The sequence below is a fragment of the Petaurus breviceps genome, unplaced genomic scaffold (assembly GCF_028583685.1).
Source record: "Petaurus breviceps papuanus isolate PSGF00001 unplaced genomic scaffold, PetGlider_PUasm1.0 90503, whole genome shotgun sequence".
In the NCBI taxonomy this organism is placed as follows: domain Eukaryota; kingdom Metazoa; phylum Chordata; class Mammalia; order Diprotodontia; family Petauridae; genus Petaurus; species Petaurus breviceps.
Window position 1 is genome coordinate 1,319,531 of NW_027187265.1, and position 25,384 is coordinate 1,344,914.

At 41.4% G+C, this 25,384-nt stretch overlaps 2 protein-coding genes across 6 annotated transcripts in view; one reads left to right on the forward strand and one right to left on the reverse strand.

Moving 5' to 3' along the window:
• Positions 1-7,222: 7,222 nt before the first annotated feature.
• LOC138141826 (eukaryotic translation initiation factor 5A-1-like) lies at positions 7,223-8,514 on the reverse strand. Of its 2 annotated transcripts, none has more exons than XM_069062698.1 (2): positions 7,767-8,514; positions 7,223-7,582 (listed from the first exon to the last, which is right to left on the reverse strand). In XM_069062698.1, the coding sequence occupies exon 1, from the start codon at positions 8,374-8,376 to the stop codon at positions 7,996-7,998; it is 381 nt and encodes a 126-aa protein (XP_068918799.1). In that variant the 5' UTR covers positions 8,377-8,514; the 3' UTR covers positions 7,223-7,582; positions 7,767-7,995. The 2 variants fall into 2 exon arrangements, with proteins under 2 accessions (XP_068918799.1, XP_068918800.1); XM_069062699.1 differs by having other exon boundaries at positions 7,223-7,588.
• A 13,796-nt stretch (positions 8,515-22,310) lies between these two features.
• The window catches only part of LOC138141827 (tyrosine-protein phosphatase non-receptor type substrate 1-like), a 73,179-nt gene continuing 70,105 nt past the window's right edge, over positions 22,311-25,384 (forward strand). The window contains exon 1 of one of the 4 annotated variants that reach the window (XM_069062704.1): positions 22,311-22,500. In XM_069062704.1, coding sequence (XP_068918805.1) covers positions 22,437-22,500 — 64 coding nt within the window. In that variant the 5' untranslated portion in view covers positions 22,311-22,436. The remainder of the gene's footprint in view (positions 22,501-25,384) is intronic. The other 3 variants (XM_069062701.1, XM_069062703.1, XM_069062700.1) reach the window with 3 other exon arrangements.

Below are 25,384 nucleotides of genomic sequence, written 5' to 3' on the forward strand. Positions count from 1 at the left end.
ATATATATATATATATATATATATATATATATATATATATATATATGTAAGACCATACTATGCATATTCCTATTTGTCAGTTCTTTCTCTGGAAGTGCAGTATCTTCCTTCATTGGTCCAAGTCTTTCTGTGTTTTTCTAAAAGAATCAGCTTATCATTTCTTATATCACAGTGATGGGGTACAGGCTCTGGGAAACCCCTTGAACTCTGAATCTTCCCATTTGATGAGGCATTTGCCTGAGGCCATAAGCCTTTCATTATAGCTAGGCCCAAATTTCTTACTCTTATTAGCCAGCCACTTCCCACCCTAGACCCTCCCAAAATATCCATACCCAAATCTGTTACCCTTAAACTAGCCTAGTCTTCCATTGTCTGTCACCTCCAGGTAGCCTCCAGCTAGTTTCCACCCTTAATCTCTCATTACTGGAGTCTGAGCTCATTTGACTTCTCCTGAAGACCCTCCCCAAACTCCTCCTCTAGGCCACACCTAAATCCTCTCCCAATCTTTCTGTATATAAGCTCTATCTTGCCTCCATGAGGGGGTTGATAATTATCTAGCATAGAGTCACTCTGTGTCAGATTATTCTCACCCACTTGTCCAGTACAAGTTTCACAGATACTTAGCCTCCTTAAGAGTCTACCCATTATGGTGAGTCTTTAATAAACTTTACTTTACTTTGGCTGAGAGAAGATTTGAGTGGATTCCATTTGGCAGGAATGGCACATTGGTATTTTGGGGTCTTGAGCACCCCTAATCTAAACCCTAAATCTCAACATTTTATGGTTCCCTGACTTCAAAAACAGCAGTATTCCATTGTAATCACATTCTATCTGAAAGATTGTCTATGAAAATTTTTCCCCAATTTTCTGCTTTCCTTCTAATCTTGGCTACATTAGTTTTATTTATTAAAGAAAATTTTAATTTAAAATAATCAAAATTACATACTTTATACTTCAACAATACTCTCACTTATAAATTAGGGTCTGATACTGTTGAATTTTCTTCTTTTACTTCTTTTCCCCTAGTTTCTTTGAAATTCTTGACCTTTTGTCCTTCTGAATGATTTTTTTTCTAACTCAGCAAAATAATTTTCTAGTAATTTAATTGGGATGACATTGAATAAACAGATTAGTTAGGTTAAATTGTCATTTTTTATTATATTGGCTTTACCCATGAACAATGAACATTTCTCCAAATATTTAAATCTGACTTTATTTGTATAAAGAGTGTTTTATGTTTATGATCAAGTAGTTCCTATGTCTGTTTTGGCAGGTATACTCTCAGGTATTTTATACTGTCTAGTTATTTTAAATGGTCTAAAACAATTCTGAATAATATTAGTAACACATGTAGTTGCCTTATTTTTCTCTTTTAACTAAATCTATTTTATTGTGTACATACTTTATAAACATTAATGTCTCCCCTTGAGAGCAGGGAACTGCTTCATTTTTCAATTTTTTTTGAGCCCCAAGTGTATGTATATAGTAGGCACTTAATAAATCCTTTTTGAATGATTGATTGAGACAAGTGAGCAAACAGACAAAGAATGAGTCTGGTGTTGGTTAATGGGTATTGGTATTGGTGTATGTGTGACACTGGAGACTTCAGTATCTCAGAGAAAGAGGTAGCAAATCTTAGTTCTGTGTCTTCTGCTGCTCCCTTCACCCAGGCCCTTATCACTTCTCCACTCTTTCTGCCTCTAATTTATCCTACACATGCTACCATAGTTGTCTTCCCAATGTATACATCTGAAGCCTAGGATTAGATCCGGAAGGTACCCTGGAACAAAGAATGTAAGAGCTGAAGGAGATATTACAAAGTATCTAATTCAAACTTTTTTTAAGGGTAAGAAAACTAAGGAGGGCAGAGACACAAGTTTCCCAGAATCGAAGAGTGAATTAGCAGCATAGCCCAGACTAGAACCCATGTCACCTGACTGACCTTCTAGGACTCCACTACTCAGATCCTTTTCTGAGAACAAATAGGAAACATGAGGACATCAAGGGTCTGGGTGGATGAGGAAAGTAAGGGATGGATGGAATCAAAGAGGTCACCCATAAAGAGGGTTAGAGTTGCACTGGAGACCCCAAAATACCAACATGCCAGGTCCTACCAAATGAATTCAGCTCAAGTTTTCTCAGGCAAAGAAAAGTAAAGTATATTAAAAGTTCACTTGTATTGGACACAATAAGTCTGCGCTAGAAAATTCTATGGTTGGGGCGGCTAGGTGGTGCAGGGAGTAGAGTGCTGGCCCTGGTGTCAGGAGGACCTGAGCTTACGTGTGACCTTGGGCAAGTTACTTAAACACAATTGCTCTCCAAAAAGCAAAAAAAAAGAAAGAAAGAAAAGAAAATTCTATGGTGCTTTCACCATAAGGAGACAAGATGGGGTCTTATATATACAGAAAGGGCGTGGGAGGAATCTAGGGGTGGTCTAGGGGAAGAGTTTGGGGAGGGTCTTCAGGAGGAGTCAGATGAGGTCAGACTCTAGTAATGAGTTTGGGGAGAGTCTTCAGGAGGAGTCAATGAGGTCTGGTAACAGCTGATTTGGGTATAGATATTTTGATAGACTCAAAGGTGGGAAGTAGAGGGACAATGGAGGGCCAAGCTAGTAACAAAGGTTTGGGCAGAGCCACAATGAAAGGCTTATGGCCTCATGCAAATACCTCATCTAGTGGGACAATTTAATCCAAGTTTAAGGGGGGTTCCCAGAGCCAGCACCTCATCAGGATGATACTGGACAATAGAGAAGAGAAACTAGCCATTCTGCATTTTGCTTTTGTCTTTGTTATTGTTCCCTTGTTCCAGTCAGGTCCAACTCTTCATGACCCCCTTTGGGATTTTCTTGGCAAAGATACTGGAGTGGTTTGCTCTTTTCTTCTCCAGCTCATTTTCCAATTGAGGAAACTGGGGCAAAGTGACTTACTCAGGGTCACACAGCTAGTAAATGTCTTGAGACTGGATTGAACTCAGGTCTTCCTGACTCCAGGCCCAGAGCTCTATCCATTGTGCCATGTAGCTTCCCTTTGATCTATGTAGGGCAATGATTTTTCAGATTGAATAAAATTGAACCAAAATCATTATGAAGCACTTGAGCTAGATATGGTGGCATATGTCTGTGTGCCTGCCACTGGGGAGGATGAGGCTGGTGGAGAGAAGGAGCCACAAAGCTGCCTAAGGAGTGGTAAACTTTCTCTGGTTGGAAAACATAACAGATCAAAGCTCCTGACAGAAAACTGCTAATATAATTGTTGAGGTTTGGGGGTGCTTGAGACCCCAAAATAGCAACACACTGGGTTTTGCCAAATGAATTCAACTCAAGTCTTCTCTCAGCCAAAGTAAAGTAAAAGTTTATTAAAGATGCATCCTAATGGGTAGACTTTTTTTTTTTTTATTAAGCAATCAGGGTTAAGTAACTTGCTCAAGGTTACATGGCCAGGTGTTTCTGGGTGGGTGCTAAGTGTCTGAGCCCGGGATTCTATCTCCAGGTCGTTCTGACACTGGAGCCGGTGCTCTTACTCGCTGTGCTACCTGGCCGCCCCCCTAATGGGTAGACTCTTAAGGAGCCTAAGTATCTGTGAAACATGTATTGACAAGCAGGCCAGAATAATCTGATACAGAGTGAGTCTGTACTACATTACTCTCAGACCCTTCATGGAGGCAAGATGGATCTTATATACAGAAAGACTGTGGGAGGGATCTAGGGGGTGATAGGAAGGGTTTGGGGAAGGTCTTGATGGAACTAAGGTCAGACTCCAGGAAGGGGATAGCTGATGGATAGGTATTTCCCAGGTGAGAAATAGCTGAAGACTACCTGGAGATGACAGACAATGGAGGGCTAGGCTAGCTTAAAGGTAATAGATTTGGGTATTGATATTTTGATAGGATCTAGGGTGGGAAGTAGCTGGACAACGGAGGGCTAGGCTAGATTAAGAGTAACAGATTTGGGCCTAGCTATAATGAAAGGCTTATGGCCTCAGGCATATGACTCATCAAGTGGGAAGATTCAATCAGAGTTCTAGGGGTTTCCCAGATCCTGTACCCCATCATTATGACAGAAATTGTTAATACCATGTGTAATATGGACTGCCAAGCCCTTTGATGATCTTTATAATGTGAGAATTTTATTAATGTCCTTACATTCTGACTCTTAGGATATTTATTATTAATCAGGTTGAGTTGAACCACACTCTAAGTCCCCCCTACCCAAGGATTTTGCCCTGTGGGGAGCTCAGCTCAAACTGGATCTCTACTTCTAGTGTCTTTGCCTTCTTCCATTGGGATTCATGGCACAAAGGCCAAAACAGACAGAAGGAAGTGACTTTCTTCCCCTGGATTGCCAAGGGCCACTGGAGTCTCTTAACCAAGCTTTGCTACCTCAAACTGCCTCCTCCCCCTCTCCTCCTAAAGGTATAAGAGCTTTTGCATGGATCTTAGAGTTGGAAAATTCACTGGTCATCCCCTAGGGTGGAAGGTTTGCTATCCTGTTATGTCAGTTAAAGAGGCTTTATTCCTCAACTCATGGCTTGGATTTATTTCAGGACTTGACACTCCCAAGTCAATCAGCAGTGCTATTTGGTCCATAAGTGACCTTTATACTTGCAGCTTGGGTGAAATAGAAGACCCAGAGAAAAAGAATAAGGAGGAGGAAGAGGAGAAATTAAAGGAAAATGAGGAAACAGAGGGGGAGAAGAAAAGGAAGAAGAAGATAAAAGGAGAAAAAGGAGAGAGGAAGAGAAGGAAGAGATAAAGAGAGACCACAGTCATCCTTACTCTAACAACCAAGACAATCAATAACAACCAGCTACCTAGGACATACTTGAAACCTGGAAGGGTTAAATGGTAAGAAAGAACACAAAGGTGTTCATTCAAGTCTAGCTTAAGCCTTGGATATTCAGCACCTATCTCCATCAGCCTCCTCTCCCCTGTGATTGGAGGACAAAGCACTGGACTCCTCCTAATACCTTCTTTTATAAAGGGCAGAAATTGGTAACTCTGCTTGGTTTCAACTCCAAAGAACAAGATTCTTGGTGTCTCTCTCCCCACCCCCACCCCTATTTTCTGGCTTCCTTTTCTATGTTGTCTTCTCATTCGACTGTAAACTCCTTGAGAGCAAGGACTATCTATTATTTGTATCTTGAGCCTTTAGCACAATGCCTGATTCCTAGTAGGTGCTATGAAAGTGTGAAAAATTATTATTAATAACCAATATCATGGGAAGATTCAACACTTTCCCCCACCCCCTTTCTTCTAAAGCCATGAAGTTCAGTTTTTCTTTAGAAGGATGTTACTGAGATCTCCTTGACTCTTCTTATCTTGGTCAAACCCCATTATTTGCCAAGTTTGCCAAGAATTTAATCTAAGTGGGGAAGCCCATTGTTTCTACTCAAGCTTGGGTAGAGACAGATTCTTTTGTCTCGATGGCCCAAGACTGGGAGTAGTCCGGTATAGAGATATTTTCTCTGTCCATGGGTGAAATGATGAAGGAGTGACATCAGCCCCTGTTGAAAGGATATATAAACTGTGTAGACTAACTTGGAAGTGAACTCCCATGGATGCATGTCTGTCAGCTTTGAGAGAAATAAATATGCATACAACCTAATTCTGTTTGTCTTTCTTAGACCAAAATCTGGAGGTTGACAGTTGTGAACCCCACGAATCCCAGTTTTGAAAGAGTCTGTTCTAAGAAAGAGACAAATGAAATTAGGGTGCATGTGTCCATGGTTTAATTTCTCTCAAGCTGGCTTGACATGTATTGCATGGGAGTTAAAGTGCAAAATTTGTCCCCCCCCCTTAAGGTGGGGTGCATTTAGAACTGGCTCAATTTGGGATTTGGGGATACAATTTATATGCCCTATCCAATCAACTCTGATTGGTCAACATGCTGGGAGGTGGGCTGTATCAAAATGAGGCCTTGAGTACTGACTCAGTTCACTTAATCCTGATCAAATAGACCTCAATTTCCATATCACCTGTCTTAACAATAGAAAGGAATCAATTTTTCCCCAGATCTGACTGGGCAACATGATGAGCAGGAATAGATCTATTTGGATTAGATCTTAATGTTCTTATGAAGGACTGAACCTTGAAAGAAAGGGGGATGGGGAAGCTCTGAGTTTCCAAGATAATGTTTACTAAGAAAAATCATTTTTCACATAGTGCTTAATAAGTGTTTATTGAACTGAGCTGAATTGAATACTACATTCTAAGGTAACAAAACCATTCCCAAGTATCTTTACTTTTGAGTTGCCTTGCATGTATTTGAGTAATTGCTCCCAAGGAGAGAGATGTCACATGGATGGAGACAGGCAAATACTCTTCTTCAAATTTTCAAAAAGCACAAAAAGGGTTAATTCCACAAACTTCAAACCAGAGGGTTTCTAGAACATTTTATTATGCCGATAGTTTTACAAACACCAAGAAAGGGAAACAGTGATGAGCCAGCATAAGTTCATTAAGAACAGGCCATATGTTGTAATCAACAAATGGAGAACTAGACATTTTCTTTGATCTTCAAGACTTCTCAAAACTCTCCAAAGTGAGAATTATGCACAAGAGGTAAATTAATTGTAGTTTTCTCCACAGACTAAGACACTGAAGACCCTAAGGAGACCTGGTGAACTAAGAACCAACCCTCTCTAGGTTAACCCCTAACCCCCAGCTCATTCATTTAACATGTCCCCTGCACTGGTAGGGATGTAGAATGGGACCCATAGGCTTGTGTTCTGGGATCCATCCAGCAATGCTGCTCCCCCTGCAGCCAGACCAGCACAGTCCTCCAACCCTGTCCCCACCCCACCACCCCACCACCCCAAGGCAAAGACAATAGAACTCAACCCTGCCCACACCTTTAAGGAGGAGGTGGAGAGGTAGGAAAGCCTAGTGTGCTCTGCTTGGAGCAGTGACCCTTCAGCCTTATGTCTTGTGCTATGGTTCAGTCAGATGGATGTGGGGCTGGCCCCTGGTGTGTATGGGGCTCTACCAGGTCTCCCTCCATTCATCTGGATGGTAATATACATAGAGGGAGCTAGCTGGTGTAGTGGATGGAACTCCAGGCCTGGCATCCGTAAGATCTGAGTTTAAATCTGACCTCACTTCCTAGCTGTGTGATTCTGAGCAAGTCACTTAACCTCTATTTGCCTCAGTTTCCTCATCTGTAAATGGGGAGAATAATAGCACCTACTTCCCAGGGTTGTTGTGAGGATTAAATGAGTTAATAAAATTTTTTTTCATATTAAACTTGTAGTTTTATTCAGGTTTGATTTTTAACAAATGTGTCAGGGAGAAAACGGCAAGGAGGGGTAGGGCCCATGGGTGCTAGGGGCCCTCCTGGATGCCTGAGGAGGGGAATAGAGCCCCTCCCCACTCCTGTCCCTTTTCCCACTAAAGAGAATTGGGGAAAGACACAGGCAGATGGGGTGGGGGTGGGGTCTGGTCCCCTGTTGGAGGAGGGAGTGGTGCTAGGTGAGGTATAGGGAACCAGGGGGCCAGACAGGATAGGTAGGGGGCAGAAGATTTTTGCCAGAATCCAGAATTCACAGCTTTCTGCTTCCAGATTGAATAATAAAAAAGAAAAAAAAAACTAAATCTCAAGGAGCCCCCCATCCCCTCTTCCCCACCAGGGCTGTAGTGTGAGGTGGGGGAGAGAAGGGGGCAGTTTTACCAAGGCCCTGCCCCCATCTTGTCCAAGGGGTTGGGGGAGACAGGGCTGGACTAAAAGGGTGGGGGTGGGGGAGCTCTCCAGATTGAGAGAAAAAAAACAAAACAAAATAAAACATCAAAGAAAGAAGAGTAGGCGTCCAGCCAGGATGGGGCCAAAGCCTGACCAGGCTGGGGAGGAGAGGGAAGGCCTCTTCAGGTGCCGATCGCTGCTGCTGCTGCTGCTGCAGCCACCACCACCCTGGGGGCCAGTTACTTTGCCATGGCCTTGATTGCAACAGCTGCTTCCTCTGTCATGGCTGACAGCACCGTTATCAGGATCTCTTCTCCACAGTCTTACTTCTGCTCAATCTCCTTGCCAAGGTCACCCTCAGGTGAACGAAGGTCCTCCCTTACCTCCCCACTGTCCTGGAGCAGTGACAGGTAGCCATCCTGAATCCCAATCAGCTGGAAATCATTTCTCTTGATATTGGGCACATCCATATTGTGGGTTGAAGGGCAGATATCTTCATATTTCTTCCCAGTAAAGATATTGATACCAACCAGATGAACCTTGGCATGGCCATGCTTTCCAGTCTTGGAGGTGGACATCTCAACTATCTTACAGGGCCGGCCTTTGAGCACCACAAAGCCATTCTTGCGCAAGGCAGAGCACTGCATGGGAAAGGTAGCTGATGCCCCTGCATCCCCTGTCTCGAAGTCCAGGTCATCTGCCATTTTGAGAGACTTCTATTCCAACTCGTGCGACCATACTGACTGGACCCCCGTCCGCCTGCCACAAGCTCAACCGCTACCACCAAGCCTACTACTACTGCTACTGCTGCTGCCACCGCAGCCGCTACTGCTGCCTATGAGTTAATAAATCATAAAGCATTTAGCATAGTACATAGTAAATACTCTAACACATGGTGGTCAGAAGAAACAATATAAGAATATTTTCAAGGTTTCTCTTAAGAACTTTAGAATTGATTGTGTGACATTGATGAGGTACAGGCTCTGGGAACCCCCTTGAACTCTGATTGAATCTTCCCATTTGATGAGGCATTTGCCTGAGGCCATAAGCCTTTCATTGTGGCTCTGCTCAAACCTCTGGTACTAGCCTATCCCCCCATTGTTCAGCTAGCTCCCACCCTTGTTCCTCCTAAACCCTCCATTGTCTCATCTCCAGGTATCCTCCAGCTACTTCCCACCCTTCATCTCTCATCACTGGAGTCTGACCTCATTTGACTCCTCCTGAAGACCTTCCCCAAATTCCTCCCCTAGACCACCCCTAGATTCCTCCCACAACCTTTCTGTATATAAGACCCCCTCTTGCCTCCATGAAGTGTGAGAGTGCCTGAGAATGATCTAGCACAGACTTACTCTGTGTCAGATGATTCTGGCCCATTTGTCCAATGCAGGTGTCACAGATACAGAGGCTCCTTAAGAGTCTACCCAATATGGCGAATCTTTAACAACCTTTGCTTTTCTTTGGCTGAGAGAAGACTTGAGTTGAATTCATTCAGCATGACCTGGCATGTTGGTATTTTGGGGTCTGGAGCACCCATAAACCTCTAACCTCATCACTTACCCTCTAAAGCAGGGGCTTTTGGGGGATAGAGGATTATTATTTATTTTTTTAATGTTTATTTATTTTAAAAATTCGTTTTTAAAAATTTCGTGTTCCAAATTCCTTCCAGCCTCTCCTCTACCCATTGAGAAGACAAGTAATGATGCCCATTATACATGTGAAGTCATGCAAAACACATTTCCATATTAGCCAAGTTGAAAAGAAGACAAGAAAATTAAAGAAAGTGAAAAAAAATTTTTTTTAAGTTTCAATTTTCCCTCAAGGCCTATCAGTTCTCTTTCTCATCATGAGCCTTTTGGAACTGTTGGGGATCATTGTATTGATCAGAGTAACTCTGTCTTTGATCATAATAACAATATTGTAAAGCAGGAACTTTTAACTTTTTTTTGTAAAATGGCCCTTTCTGGAAGTCTGGTAAAGCTTATAGACCCCTACTTGAAATAATATTTTTAAATGCTGAAATTAAAATACATAGAATTACACACTAATTATATTCAAATAGAAGTATTTCCCTCCCCCCCCCCAAGTACAGGAACCTTCAGAAATCTACCCATGGACTCCAGATTAAGAACCCCTACTTTAAACGGAATGAGACATGGACAGCTTTTTGCTGGTCCAAGGTGAGTGCCATTAGAAAACCTCAGCTTTGAATTAAGAGCATAGTAGTTCGCACTGCTCTCATGAGGAAGGAGAGATGACCAGCAGTTTTAGCACCCACACACACTGGAAGTAAGCAGTATCTGGTCCCAGTGAGGCAACCAGTGAAGCAACATCTGGCATACTGTGTCTGACAATCTGTCCAGAAGAGCACAATGCAGAAGTAGGGCAGCATGCAGCTAGAAGCCCACCATTCAGTGATGCTGTTGTTCATTCAGTCAGTCATGTCTGATTCATGACTTCATGGACCATGCTGTCCATGGAGTTTTCTTGGCAAAGATACTGGAGTGATTTGCCATTTCCTTCTCCAGTGGATTAAGGCAAACAGAGCTTAAGTGACTTGCTCAGGGTCAGACAGCTAGTAAGTGTGGAAGGGTGGATTTAAACTCAGGTCTTCCTGATTCCAGGCTCAGTGGTCTATCCACTATGCCACCTAGCTACCTCTGTCATTCAGGATGTGAGAGTTCATAGAGAAGTATCTGGTAAAGACTACAAGTTCACTAGAGGCCAGCAAGAACAGCAGGAAAATGCCATTAGAAGACACTAGAAGTTTCTGTGGAATTATGGTTGTGAGTCACCCAGGTAGTACAATGGATACAGTGAATTTCCCTGGAAACAGGGAGACCAGAAATTGAAACTGGCCTCAGATGCTTGCAGTATGACCCTGAGCAAGTCACTTAACCTCTACCAGCCTCAGTTTCCTTAACTATAAGGATAAAAATAGCACCCACTTGACAGGGTTGTTTTAAATACATACAATAAAATACATAGAATTATGAAAGGAACCAATTTTATTGGAATACAAACATAAAGTTTTGTTCATTTGTTTTTCCCATCCAAGTACAGGAACCCTCAGAAATCTATCCATGGAGTTCAGGTTAAGAACCTCTCTCCAAAGAGATAATTTTAAAGTTTTTCGCAGCATACCTGGTATGTAGTATGTGCCTAACAAATGATTGTTCCCCACCCTTCTCTTTCCTCCCAGAGGTAACCTGGCTTCATGTGCTCCCTAAATGTGTACTTTTCCATGCACATTCCCTACATAGTTATGGCAGCTGACATTTATATAGCATTTGGCAGTTGCTTGTTGTCCTTTGTTCACCAAGAGGACCAAAATGACATCACTATTGCTAGAGTCAAGTTTCAATGTGTCCAATTTGTCTCAATTCTGCTTTGCTCACAGAGCACAGCACCTTTTCTGATGTGGGCATGCCATGCTGAGTGGTCCTGTGCCAGTGTCTCCCATGTTGATGTTAGAGGTTTAGGGGTGCCCCAGACCCCAAAATACCAACATGCCAGGTCTTGCTGAATGAATTCAACTTAAGTCTTCTCTCAGCCAAAGAAAAGCAAAGTTTCTTAAAGATTCGCCATATTGGGTAGACTCTTAAGGAGCCTCAGTATCTGTGACACTTGCATTGGACAAGTGGGCCAGAATCATCTGATACACAGTGAGTCTGTACTAGATCATTCTCAGGCACTCTCACACCTCATGGAGGCAAGAGGGGGGTCTTATATACAGAAGGGTTGTGGGAGGAATCTAGGGGTGGTCTAGGGGAGGAGTTTGGGGAGGGTCTTCAGGATGAATGAGGTCAGACTCCAATGATGAGAGATGAAGGGTGGGAAGTAGCTGGAGGATACCTGGAGATGAGACAATGGAGGGTTTAGGAGGAACAAGGGTGGGAGCTAGCTGCACAAAGGAGGGCTAGCTAGGCTAGTATCAGAGGTTTGGGCCTGGCTACAATGAAAGGCTTATGGCCTTAGGCAAATGCCTCATCAAATGGGAAGATTCAATCAGAGTTTAAGGGGGTTTCCAGAGCCTGTACCTCATCATAAGGACAAACAACAAGACCTCTCATATCCAACAGAAATCCTTAGCCCCCAATACCAGAGCTCTTCTACTTAACTAATACCCTTAACCTAGGTTTACTTTTTTTTTTTTGACTCAACTTCCCAGTACCTGGGTTTGGGGTTTCTTTAGGTGCCTTACTTTTGCTTGATTTTAATCTATTAAGGACAGTGATTTTAAGACTTTTAATTGGTTTTTCACCCAATAATTACCAAATGGCTCTTCCCCAGTTTTCCAACTGCAAACCTCCCACATTTTCCCAGATAGATGAGTGGGTTAGTAAAAAAACACAGAGGCAAAGCCCAAGGGCGGTTTTTCAAAGTTGTTTATTTTCAATGAAATTTTATTTTCATAATTCAAAAGGTATACAGAATATACTTAAGTAAGATATTCACTTCTTGCAACATTTAAGTTATTAACTATAAACTCTAGCACAAGACTGCTTATTTGCCTGGAATCTGGAAGTGTCAGTCTGATTCCATTTAACAATTCTAGATGTTTTTTTGTTTGCTTGTTTGTTTAAGGGAGTGTTAACTTGCCCTTACTCTGGAAGGGAATATTCATAGGGGGAAAGTGGTCCTAATGATAAGGAATGGGCTCTGGGAGGCCCCTCTGAGCTATCCTTGAGTCCTTGAGGTACAGGCTCTTGAACTCTGATTAAATCATCTCATTTGATGAGGTATTTGCATGAGGCCATAAGCCTTACTTTGTGGCTGAGCTCAAATCTCTGTTACTAGACTTCCCACCTTTGAGTCTATCAAAGTGTGATTCACCCTTGAACTGGCCTAGCCCACCATTGTTTGTGGTCTCCATCGTTATTCACTCATAGACCTCATTAACTCCTCCTGAAGACCCTCCCCAAACTCCTCCCCTAGACCACCCCTAGATTCCTCCCACAACCTTCTGTATATAAGACCCCATCCTGTATTCATGTTTGTGAGAGTGCCTAGAATGACCTAGCACAGATTTACTCTGTGTCCAATACAAGTGAACTTTTAATAAACTTTATTTTCTTTGGCTGAGAGAAGACTTGAGTCAAATTCATTCAGCAGGACCCAGCATGTTGGTATTTTGGGGTCTCCAGAGCAACCCTAACCCTCTTTATGGGTAACCTCTTCACTACAATCCAACCAGAAGGAATACAGTTATCCAAATAGCTGGGGGTTTGGGAGATGGAGTGGGGAGGGGACTCCTTCAAGATCTGGAAAATCTACATAACATTTTTTAGCCCTCCCTTCTTACCTTCTCCCTTCAGAGAAGTCTCCCTTCTCCCTTCAGTGAAGTCTGAATTATTATACTATTAAAAGATAAAATATGTTGATATTATACAAAACACATATTTTATGCATTTTTGAATTTCTAAGCTTTTTCTATGTTGTCTGCTGACCTCCGCATGTCATCTGTAGCTTCCACAAAACTCCCATTTAATTTCTTTTGCAAATCCAGGATATACTGAAACTACAGTAGGGAAAGTTGTGATGTAGAAGGAATAACTATATTGTATAAGTAACAACAATTCTTCAATACTTCCCTAGGTTTGTTTTTCAGTCATTTAATTGTGTCCAACTCTTTGTGACTTTCTTGGCAAAGACAATGGAGTGGTTTGCATTTCCTTCTCCAGCATGTCCCCATTTTACAGATGAGGATGTGAGGCAAAAAGGGGTTAAGTGATGTGCCCATGGTCACACAGTTAGCAAATGTCTGAGGCTGGATTTGAACTCAGATATATCCTGACTCCAGGCCCAGTGCTCTATTCAATATACCAAGCCCCCAGGCTTGGGTCAGTTTAAACTGGCCCTCAGTCAGATCAGACTTAGCTAGATCTTCAAACTTATTACTTGGAGAAAAGTTGGTATGAAGCTCCTCCATGTTGGAACAGGGCTGTTGAGGCTTGTCTTGTCAGATGGGTCTCCCAGGTGATGCCCTAACAGCCTGTGCCCCCTAACCTAGATTAATATCAAAGCAATAAGAAGCAACTACTTCCTGGGTCCTAGGGCCCCTGAGCAGAACCCAGACTGCTCTTACCCAAAAACCATGAATCCTCAAGAAAAGAAGAAAGTAAATCCAGCCCATTTCTGGAAAAAGAGGACACCCTAGATAAGTAGCAGCTACCTAAAAAATCTAGGGGTAGAGTGAGTAGAGCATGAAATTAACAGCAGCCCAAAAGAGGAACTAGAAGAAACAGAGGCGAGAGAAGGGGTGAGCATTCTGTAATTGCATGGAGGAGGTCCAGTCAGGAGAGAGCCTTTAGGGTTAATATGTGCAGGGAAGTAGATGGAGTTGATATTTCTTTAGTGTCCCAACTAGTAGGCCCAGTTCCAGCACCTAGGGGTTGGAAACTTCATACATCCTTATATAGGTTCCATTATCTCAGACAGGGATCTTGAGAGAGATCATTTGAACTCAATGTCCATTAGGCATCTCAACTTCAACACATCCAAAACAAAACTTATTTTATTTCTCCTTAATACCCACTTCCCTATGAAACTTCCCTATTTATCTCAAAGACATCGACAGCCTTCTAGGCATCCAGGGTTAGAACTGAAGTATCATTTCTTCCATTCTACTCCCACCTAGACTCAGGTGGCCACTACCCTAGCATAGGCCCTCATCACCCATTGCCTAGAGAGGAAAGTAGAAATAAAACCATCCTTAGTTACTGATGACATGATAGGTTATTTTAAAAATCCTAGGGATTTTACTAATCCCTAATAAGCAAAAATGCTAATTGAGAAGATAGCTTCAGCAAAGTTGCAACCTAAAATAAACCCTCAAAAATCAGCATTTCTATACAATTATAACAAAATCTAAGAAGCAAAAAGAGGAGAAATCATATTCAAAATAACAATGAAACACATAAAATATTTAGGGATATGTATTCCAAAGCATATAAAAATACTTATTTAGATTCAATTACATAGTGCTCTTCAGAGAAAAAAAAGGCAACTTGAGTAGTTGAAGGAATATTCAGTGCTCATGACTGGGTCATGCCAACATAATAAAAATCAAAATACTACCAAAATTAACTTGTAGTTTTAATGTTATACTAATCAAACTATTAGAGGGACCCTTTACAGAACTCACACAATAACAATTCACTTGGAGAAACAAAAAATCTAGGATATCATGGGAAATCATGAAAAAAGATAGAGAGGAAAGAAGAATAGTGCTTCTAGACCTCAAACAATATTATAAATTAGTTGACGTAAAAATCATTACATACTGATTAAAAAATAAAGAGGGAGACCCATCAAACTACACAAGAGGAAATCAGAAACAATGGAACTCAACTTCTTGTTAAATTACTTAGGAAACATGTTACTTAGGAAAGACCTCCCTATTTTCTAAAAACTATTAGGAAAACTGAGAAGCAGTCTGGCAGAAATTATGCTTAGATTAACATCATAAAAGATATTGCACAATAAATCAAGAAAGTCTCTTTCTACATCTCTGCCTCCCAGCCTCCCTGGTTTCCTTTAAGTCTCAGCTAAGATCTCACCTTCTATAAGAAGTCTTTCCCAATTCTTCTTAATGCTAGTTAGTGCTTTGCCTAGGAGACTGTTTCCAATATGTCTTCTTTGTACATAGTTATTTTCATGTTATGTTCCCCATGAGACGGTGAGCTCTCTTAGGGACAGGACTATTTTTTGGCCTTTCTTTTCATCCCCAGCACATAACACAATACGTGGTATATAGTAGGGGCTTGATAAACTCCTCTTGACTTGACTTGACTTGACTTGACTTGGCCTTAATTTGAAATATCATACCATAAAAAGATTAGAGGAGAAGCAGAAGACATTCTTTTCATAGTTATCTCTAGGAGATAGATTCTTAACCAAACAAGGGATAAAGGCCATTACAAAAGATAACACAGACAACTTGGATTATGTGAATTTGAAAAGCTTCTGCACAAACAAAATTAATACATCTAGGACAAGAAGGGAAGCACTTCAAATGGGGGAAAGTCTTTGTATCAAACTTCACAGGCAAAAGTTTGCTTTCATACACACACATATGTAGATGTGTGTATATGTATATATATATACATATATGTGTATATTATGACCAGTCATTTTCCAATTGATAAATGGTCAAAGGATATGAACAAAAGGTTTGCAAAAGAATTGCAAACATTAACATTCATGTGAAAGGATGATCCAAATGAATAATAAAAAAAGAAATTCAAATCAAAGTAACCCTGAGGTTTCACCTCCTCCTATGAAAATTGGCAAAAAAAATAACTAAACAATTGGGAAAAGTCAACATTTAGAGAGAGAAGATAGGCACCCCAGTTCATTGTTGGTGGAATTGTGAATTAGTACAATCATTTCAGAAAGCAATTGGGAATTATGCAAATAAAGTGACTAAAATGTCTATACCCTTTGATCCTGAAATTCTACCAGTAGGCTTGAACCCCAAGGCAGCCATCGATAAAAAGAAAGTCTCCATATACACCAGAATATTGTTAACAGCACTTTTGTAGACACAAAGAATTAAAAGCAAAGTAAATGCCCATTGGTTAGGAAAAGGCCAAACAAATTGTTGTACTGAATGTAATGGTATATGGCTGGGCTGAAAGAAATTATGATTATGATGAATACAGAGAAGCATGTAAAGTTTTATATGCAGTGTGAAGTAAGCAGAGCTAAGAAAACAGTATACACGATAAATACAATGCAAATGGAGAGAACAACCATAAAACATAAGTGAATGTTGCAAAATTACAAAGAACAAGCCTGCTCCAAAGAATTGATATGAGAAGCCAAATCCTTCCCACTCCTTTGAAGAAAAGGGAAGTCCACCAACATGACACATTGCATATATTTTCAGACTTTATTTTGATATATTGATTATTTTAACTGCTTTTTAATTTGATCTCACGTTCTCTCTCTCTTTTTAATTTGTTATTTCCATTGGCTCTCTGGGAGGGGTAAGGAGAAGGATGCTGGGAGAAATTCTGATGATGTGAAAATAATCAATGAAATTTACTTAAAAAAAAAAAAGAATATTAGACTCTGTAAAGAGTCTCTGAATAGAGCAGCATGGTATAGTGGGTGTAGAGCTGGCCTCAAAACCAGAAAAGCCTATGCTCAAGTTGACACATACTATCTGCAGTGACTCTGGGTAAGTCATTTCTTCTCCCATCTCTCAATGCTCTGGGTAACTTTCTAGGACTGTAAGTTGCAGAGAAGGTGCTGAACTGAATAAGTAGAGGGAATTTCCTCACCAGGAAATTCCTTATAAAAACTGTCAAACAGATCTAGTCCCTATCACTCTCAGACCAGGTTCACATCAGGTTTTCTGTGACACTGTTCTGGGACCACAGACAATGGAAGGACAGATGATCTCGAGTCCCACACCACAAGAACAGTATGGTGAGTCCTGTAGCACCAAGCAGGGGAAGGCATTACCATCAGTTCCTTCCCCTCAAATAACTTATATCCTAATAGGAGGAAACAACAAAGAGAGGAGAGGAGAGGCCAGGGAGGAGTATTTGGACTTGGAAATCTACATGAATGGCAAGTAGAACCACAGAGGAATAGATGGACGCATCCTTTCCAGCAACAATGAATATACTGATTTAAATATGATTGCTCCAAAACTGGAAAGGCTCCTGTGGTCTGTTTGTTGACAGTTTCCTACTCACTGAAGGCCACATGCATTGGATGGGTTGAAAATGTGTGGGATTGCATTCTACCAATAAACTAAAATATTCATTGACTCAGGAATTCCATGGCATCCACAGAAAAGCAGTGCAGTTATTTGGAATGAACATGGAACTTGGAGTCACTGGACCAACTTCCAATCTCAGCTCTGCTACTTACTTGCTGTGTGACCTTGGGCAAGCTGCTTAACTTCTCTGGACCTCAGTTCCCTCCACTGTAAAATAAGTAAGTTGGTCTATACAACCTGGAAGAAGGTCTCTTCCATCTCTAAATCTATGATTCTATGAACATACCTCCCTTGGTAATTGGATTGGGATGTGATAGAGACCCCTGAGAAGCAGCTGGTCTGGGGGAACCGTGAGTATCTCCTGCACCAAGTGAAACCATTGACCACAGCTTCAAAGTCAGCACTTGAGGCTACTCTCATGGCTCCCATTCATCCCTTCCAGCTTCCCAAGGTGTCCTGTTGTGAAGGTATGGAGCCACCTCTGTGTGAATGCTCTTCTAAGAGTTAGGTTGTCCCTCACCTAGCCATGCTCACATCCCCACGCCACATATCTGCACGTGCACACACACACCCCATTCCTTTCAAACAAGCTGATTTTACAGCTCCCCGACACTGGGTGGGGTAACCAGAGTAATAAACCCACAGACCACCCCAACAAGCCATGTCCCCATGAACACACCCTCACACAGCACGAGGGTAAGGAAATCTGAGGTAAGTGCCTGGCACCACCATTTCTGTGGCACCACCATTTCTGCCACACCTGCCAGCTTCTCCTGTTTGTTCCTGACCTTCACTAAATCCTTTACTACTCAGGGAGATGCAGCAGCTTAGATACTGGAAAGACTGCTTGCCTGATTTGGAGTCAGAGGACTTGACTGCTACTTACTGTTTGTGTGACCTTGGGATTGAAGCTACGTACTTACCTCTCCAGGTCTCAGTTTCCTCCTCTGTAAAATGAGGAGTAGCAACAGAGACCCTCCCAGGTTCCTTCTGCCTCTAAACTCTGGGACCTGTGACTTAAGTAATACATAGCTCCCATAGCAACAGACATCCCCACTAATGGTCTATACCACAGCTGCTCTCATAGCCACTTCCTGTCACTATATGCCAACAAGCTACTTACTACCCAGTGCCTCTAAATGCCATCCCATTCTCCAAAACAGGAGCATCAGCTGCTCTCCTCCTTAGCTTCTGCAGCAGCTGGGCAGAGAATCCCCCCCCCCCTCCCCGCCCCAGGAATGCTTGCAACACCTGCACCTGTCTCTTCCTCTGTGAACTGCAGCATCTCACAGTCTGGGCAAACAGAAACAGAGGTCCAGAATGAGAAAGTGAGGGGATAGTCTCATTGTTCTCTGGACTACTAAAATCACATCTCAGGCATTATGTCTATTTCAGGGATCACATTTTAGGAAGGACACTGATCAACAGAAGGCGTCTGGGGTGTTAAAGGGAGTAGAAGCCACATGATAGGAGGACTAATTGGAGGAACTGGGGATGCATAGCATGGAGAAGAGAAGACTGGAAGACACCATGTTATGGGAATTTAAGATCTTCCCTGTCCCTAGGCTTAAGTGCACCTGGAGCCTGTGGCAGGAGGCTTGGTTTTTGGGAATGCTTTGTGATTGGGCAGTGGGTCAGGAGGGTTGATACATTCTCTGAGCCAGGAGAAGGCTATATAAACCCTGATGGGAAGCTTTGTTTTGGGGCTCACTTTGAGAAGTGTGATATGACCAGATGAAACTCTGGGCAGCTGTTGAGCCCCCCCCAACTTTGAAAACCCAGATGTTGGTGCTTCCCTCTCTGGTAACTGACTAGGTATGGATATAATGGTTGCACAGTCGGAAGCCTGTCTGCTGAAATGTTTCTCTGTCTTCTAGTAACTTCTGCTTATAACTTCTGTCTGTCTGTATACTCTGAAGGTCGAGGTACTGACTTTTTCCCCTGAACTAGGTAAATGATATGTTTGATTGATTAAAGCAAGATTGTTAACCCATTTTGAGTTGCTTTCCTTTAGAAAAGCAGATCTAAGAACCTGTGTTGGCAGCCACCCTGGGGATGCTGAGGTGCTTGCTGCTACACACAATCACTGTCTTCAAGAATGACAATTATCATAAAGCAGAGGGACTCACTTTATTCAGCTTGGCCCCTAAGGGAATAATCAGATACAACAGATGGAAGCTGCCTAAAGGAAAAATTAGGCTTCTTCAAAGGAAGGGCAGAGAGGATAGCAGGAATAGTTATCAGAGCACTGGACTGAAGTCAATAGAAGCTCTAGCCTCTCTCTTCAGTTTTGCTAAATGAAGTGTTCACATAATCTGCATGACTTAGTGTTAGCTGCTGAGGCATGAGGGGAGTTTTGAAGACCTTCCTTAGATCAACCTAAATATCAGGAGAAATTGCCCCTGAGGCACAAACAAAATTGGCCAAAAGACAGATTTGAGCCCAGGGACTTTTGCTGTGCTAGCTGGAGGTTGCTGTGGGCTTGACTAACAGAAGAGATGTAGTAGTCCTGGAACTCTGGGATATCTTATAAAAGGGCTGGAAATACTCCCCTTTGATGAAGAGGTCCCCTCAAAATTGCATTTCAGCAGAGAAATAGCATATGGTAGTAACAATTCAGCCAAGAAATTCAGATGCAATGGAGAAAGAAGTCCAGCAGGTAAAAGTAGCTCCATGGGGAAGAAACAGGTGGCAGCTTCGGAGGCAGAAGGTTTTCCAGCTGGAATGCAACCATGAGTTGCATTTGTGTGTGTGAGCTTTCTAGTCTGTATTCCCTCTCCAACTGGCAGCATGAGAATAATTAGGAGAGTGCATCCTGAATGTTGGGGGAGGGGGAGGAAGGTGTCAGTTTTTCCTTATAATGTCTTGCTGCTCTAATTAAATTTCTTTGTTTTCAGTTGATGTGCCCTCTGATTTTGTATGATCAAAAGAAGCATCTGATGGGATCTCATTAGTTGTAGTTCTGAATAGATGCTTACCCAAAGAGTTCCTTGAACCTGAGCATAGCTTTGATTGGGAGCAAGGTGGGGAACTACAGTAACAATTAGAGCTATCCAACAGTAGAATTTTCGTTGTTGTTCAGTCATCTATTAATTGTGTCTGACTCTTTGTGATCTTTGTTTGGGGTTTTCTTGGCAAAAATGCCAGAGTGATTTGCCATTTCCTTCTCCAGCTCATTTTATAGATGAGGAACTAAGATAAACAGGGTAAGTGACTTGCCCAAAGTTACACAGTTTGTGACTGTCTGAGAGCAGATTTGAACTCAGGGAGATGAGTCTTCCCAACTCTAGGCCCAGCATTCTATTCACTGTGCCACCTAGGTGCTCCAAACAGTAGAATGAATTGCCTCAAGAACCATTTATTATCTGTCAGGCACCATGCTAAGAGACAGAAATCCATGCTGTTGATACAAATACAACAAAAAGAAACATGTTACCTTCAAGGAGCTTCCATTGCAATAACAGAAGATGATGCATAAAAAGGAGTTGAAAAGGTACACAGAAGGATGAGATAAGGAACTCTGCCTGCTGGAAGAGGTAGGAGAGGAGATGAAGGATGGCTAGGCTGGGCCCTTCTACAAAATGGAGGTTCTGGGAGGAACTCACCAGTAGGAGAAGGGGACTGCAGAGTAGAGGGGTGTTCCAAGATGAAAAGACACAAGGATGTTTTGCACCAAGGAAACTTTCAGCATGAGAGGCAGTTAGGCATGGTGGTCAAATACAGTAAATCAAAAGCAAAGGCAGGAAAAGAAATTAAAGGTGGCTAATGGCAGGCACATAAGGTCTCTAAGAATAAGTATAAACTGTTGGTGATATTGCTGAGGGGAAGCCTGTTCAAGTAGAGGTTGGACTGTATTTTTAATGAAACTGTAGAAGTTCCTGGGTAGGAACATAAATCTATAAATCATGTTAAGAAACAAACAGGGGTTAAACGAATGACTCCTCCCCCTCCAGCCTTCTGGGCAAAAGCCTCTTTCATTTCCCCATTAGCATTAAAAGGCTGAGCCTATAAGGGCCATTTCTCACAGAGACTGGGTAAAAGCAGTTTCTTATCTAGGTTCCCCTATGCTGTATTGCCACATGCCCTGTGACTGTCACATTTTTGTCCTGAGCCTGTAACGGGCCTAGATTTTTTACCCTCAATTCCTATTTTCCTCAGGGACCCAGCCTGGGGACACTCAGAAAGGACTCAATGAAAAATGCCCAGTGTAAGTATAAACATTACAAGAGGCAAAGCCAGGAGTAGAACCCGAATCTCATGACTGAGAGGTTGTAAGTCAGTTTATGCCTGATCTCAGCTCTAACCAATATGTCATATTAATTCCACTTCTGATGTTACCTTCGAAAACTTGGGCAGGTTACTTACCTCTCTAGGCCTCAGTTTCCCCATTTTAAAAATGGGAAATTAGATTAGATGGCCCCTGAGGTCTTAGCTATAGGATCATAGATTCTCTCTGGGCCTCAGTTTCTTTATCTGTAAAACAAAGGCTATGGATTATATGATTTTTAAAGTCTCTTTTAGTTCAAACCCTGATTCTGTCAATAAAATCTATCTACTTCCCAATTTTCCCTAAGGTGATTCTACTTCTCAGGGAAACCATCCTGAGGGTCTTTATTGGTGGAATGTTGGATCTGGAAGGGATTTGAGAACACAGACTATAGAATAGTTTGAGCTTTGGGGGACTTTGGAAAGCATATAATCCCACCCCTTCATGTTACAGGGAAGGAAATGAAAACCCAGAAAGGTTAAGTGATTAGCCAGTTAGCTTTGTGGGAAAGAGAAGATAGCAGAATTTACAATTCACTTGTCACATGGGGGTCATGAAGCCCTGAGCAGGGCAAAGGGGGAAGTGACCTGATGAGTCATTGGAAACTAAGCCTCCTGACACCTAGCCCAGGGCTTTGGAGGCTTCTCTCCCTCCTGGAGATAAAACACTTAAAAGGGTTAACTTGAGAAGTTTAGCTCTTTCCCACTTCCTTTTCCTGTTTCTTACGGAGGCTGGAGTTTCTAGCCAGAGGGGAGAGTTACAGCATGTTTTCTCTGAGTTTCTGGATTTCAGTTCTGCCGATTGTACTCATCTGCTGGGCCTGGGTTGGTGAGTTCTTGGGGGCTAAGCTACAACAGAGGCCAAGATTAGGGGTGAAGTTCAGAAGGAGAAAAGAAGGAGTAAGGAGGGGCTGGGGCGGGGCTTGACTTCTCTCTTGGGCTGGGTCTGGTCAATTTACTCTAATCCCTAAAAGCACTAAATAAGTAAATGAATTTAGGTAGAATTGTCATTTTTATTGTATTAGCTCAGTTTACCCATGAGCAATTACTATTTTTCCAGTTGTTTAGATCTGACTTTATTAGTGTGAAAAATGTTTTGTAATTGCATTCATATAGTTCCTGGGTTTCTCTTGGCAGGTAGGCTCCCAAATATTTTATATTACCTACAGTTATAATTTTTTGGAGGAATATTTCTACTTATTATTTTATTTCTCCCCAGTTACATGTAAAAATAATTTTTAACATTTGTTTTTAAAACTTTGAGTCCCAAATTCTTTCCATTCTCCCCACTCCCCCACCCTATTGAGAAGGCAAGCAATTCAATATAAATTATACATGTGTAGTCATGCAAAACGTTTCCATATTAGTCATGTTGTAAAAGAAAGAGAGACCAAAAAAAAAACCCTCAAGAAAAATAAAGTTTAAAAAGTATGTTTCATTCCGTATTCAGATACCATCACTTCTTTCTCTTGGGACTGATAGCATTTTTCATCATAAGTTCTTCAGAGTTGTCTTGGATCACTGTATTGCTGAGAATAGCTAAATCATTCACAGCTAATCATCTTACAATATTGCTGTTAGTTTGCACACAGTACATTTCACTTTGCATCAGCTCTTGTAAGTTTTTTCCAGGTTTTTCTGAGAACATACTGCTCATCATTTTCTTATGGCACAATAGTATTCCATCATAATCACAACACCACAATTTGTTCAGTCATTCCCCAGTTGATGGGAAATCCTCTCAATTTCCAATTCTTTGCCACCAGGAAAGAGCTGCTATAAATATTTTTATACATACAGGTCTTTTTCCTTTCATTTTTTAATCTCTTTTGGGATAAAGACCTTATAGTGGTATTACTCTAATAGGTCAGAATTGTTTTAATCTGCATTTCTTCAGTCTATAGTGAGTTAGAGTATTTTTTCATATGGCTATAGATTGCTTTGATTACTTCATCTGAAAGTTGTTCACATCTTTTGATCATATATCAATTAGGGAACAAAAAAGTTCAGATCCCATTTGTCTAAAGGGCCCTGGAAAACCCCAACTTGAAATCTCCTTGTATCTCCTCCCTTGATCTGGCATTCCCTTGGGGCCATAAGCTTTTCATTATAGCTATGCCCAAATCTCTGTTATCTCCTGATTTCCTTTGGCTACTTCCCTCCCTTGATCCTATCAAAATCCCATTCTACAGGCCATTCCCATCAAGATCCTACCTTTAGTCACTCCAGGATACTGGTCATTCCCATCAAGATCTTCCCAAGATTCCACTTCTAGACACCCCAGGCTACTGATCACCCCCAACAAGAGCATCCCTGGAATCCCAAGACTACTTGGACACTCCTAGACACTACTGGATTCTTCCCTTAGATTTCCTGTATATAAGATCCATCTTGTTTCCATGAAAGTGCTCAGATTTTATCTAGCCTCCTTATGTTAGCATTACAAAAGCTCAAGGTTAAATCCGGCCTGCTGGCATTAGTGATACAAATGCTCTGGCTCCTTAAGAGGCAAAACACTTCTGATTACCCCCTCCCCTAATCTTACCTCCCTTCCATTCCCCTCCCTCCTTCTCTTTATCCCCTTCTCTTCCTACTTTCCAGTAGGGTAAGGTAGATTTCTATACCCAATTCAGGATGTATCTTATTCCCTCTTTAAGACAATTCTGATGAGAGTAAGGTTCACTTACTCCCTCTCACCTCCCTCCTCTTTCCCTCCACTGTAAAAACTTTTTTTTGCCTCTTTTATGTGAGATAATTTACCCTATTCCATCTCTCTCTCATGCCTTAATTTTCTTTTAAAAAATATCATCCCTTCATATTTAATTCATACTTGTACCCTCTGTCTATATAAACTTCTAATTGCCCTAATAATGAAAAAGTTATGAGTTACAAGTATTATTTTTCCATATAGGAATGTTTGTTTAACCTTATTAAGTATCTTACGATTTCCCTTTCTAGTTTAACTTTTTATGCTTCTTTTGAGTCTTTTACTTGAAAGTCAAATTTTATATTCAGTTTTGGCCTTTTCATCAAGAATGCCTGAAAGCCCTTGATTTCATCAAATATCCATTTCCCCCCCTGAAGTATTGTACTCAGTTTTGCTGGATAGGTGATTCTTGATTGTAATCTTAGCTCTTTTGCCCTATGGAATATCATATTCAAAGCCCTCTGATCCCTTAATGTAGAAGCTGATAAATTGTGTGTTATTTTTACTGTGGCTTCACAATACTTGAATTGTTTCTGGCTGCTTGCAATATTTCCTCCTTGACCTGGGAGCTCTGGAATTTTGCTATAATATTCCTGGGAGTTTTTATTTTGGGATCTCTTTCAGGAGGAGATCCATGGATTCTTTTAATTTTCATTTTACCTCTGGTTCTAGAATATCAAGGAAGTTTTCCTTGATAATTTCTTGAAAGATGATGTCTAGGGTCTTTTTTGGATCATGGTTTTCAGGTATTCCAATAATTTTAAAATTGTCTCTCCTAGATCTATTTTCCAGGTCAGTTATTTCTCCAATGACATATTTCATCGTCTTCTATTTTTTCATTCTTTTGGTTTTGTTTTATTGTTTCTTAATTTTTCATAAAGTCATTAGCTTTAATTTGCTCAATTCTAATTTTTAAAGAATTATTTTCTTCAGTGAGCTTGTGTACTTCCTTTTTCATTTAGTTATTTCCAATTCTACTTTTTAAAGAGATTTTTTTCTTCAGTGG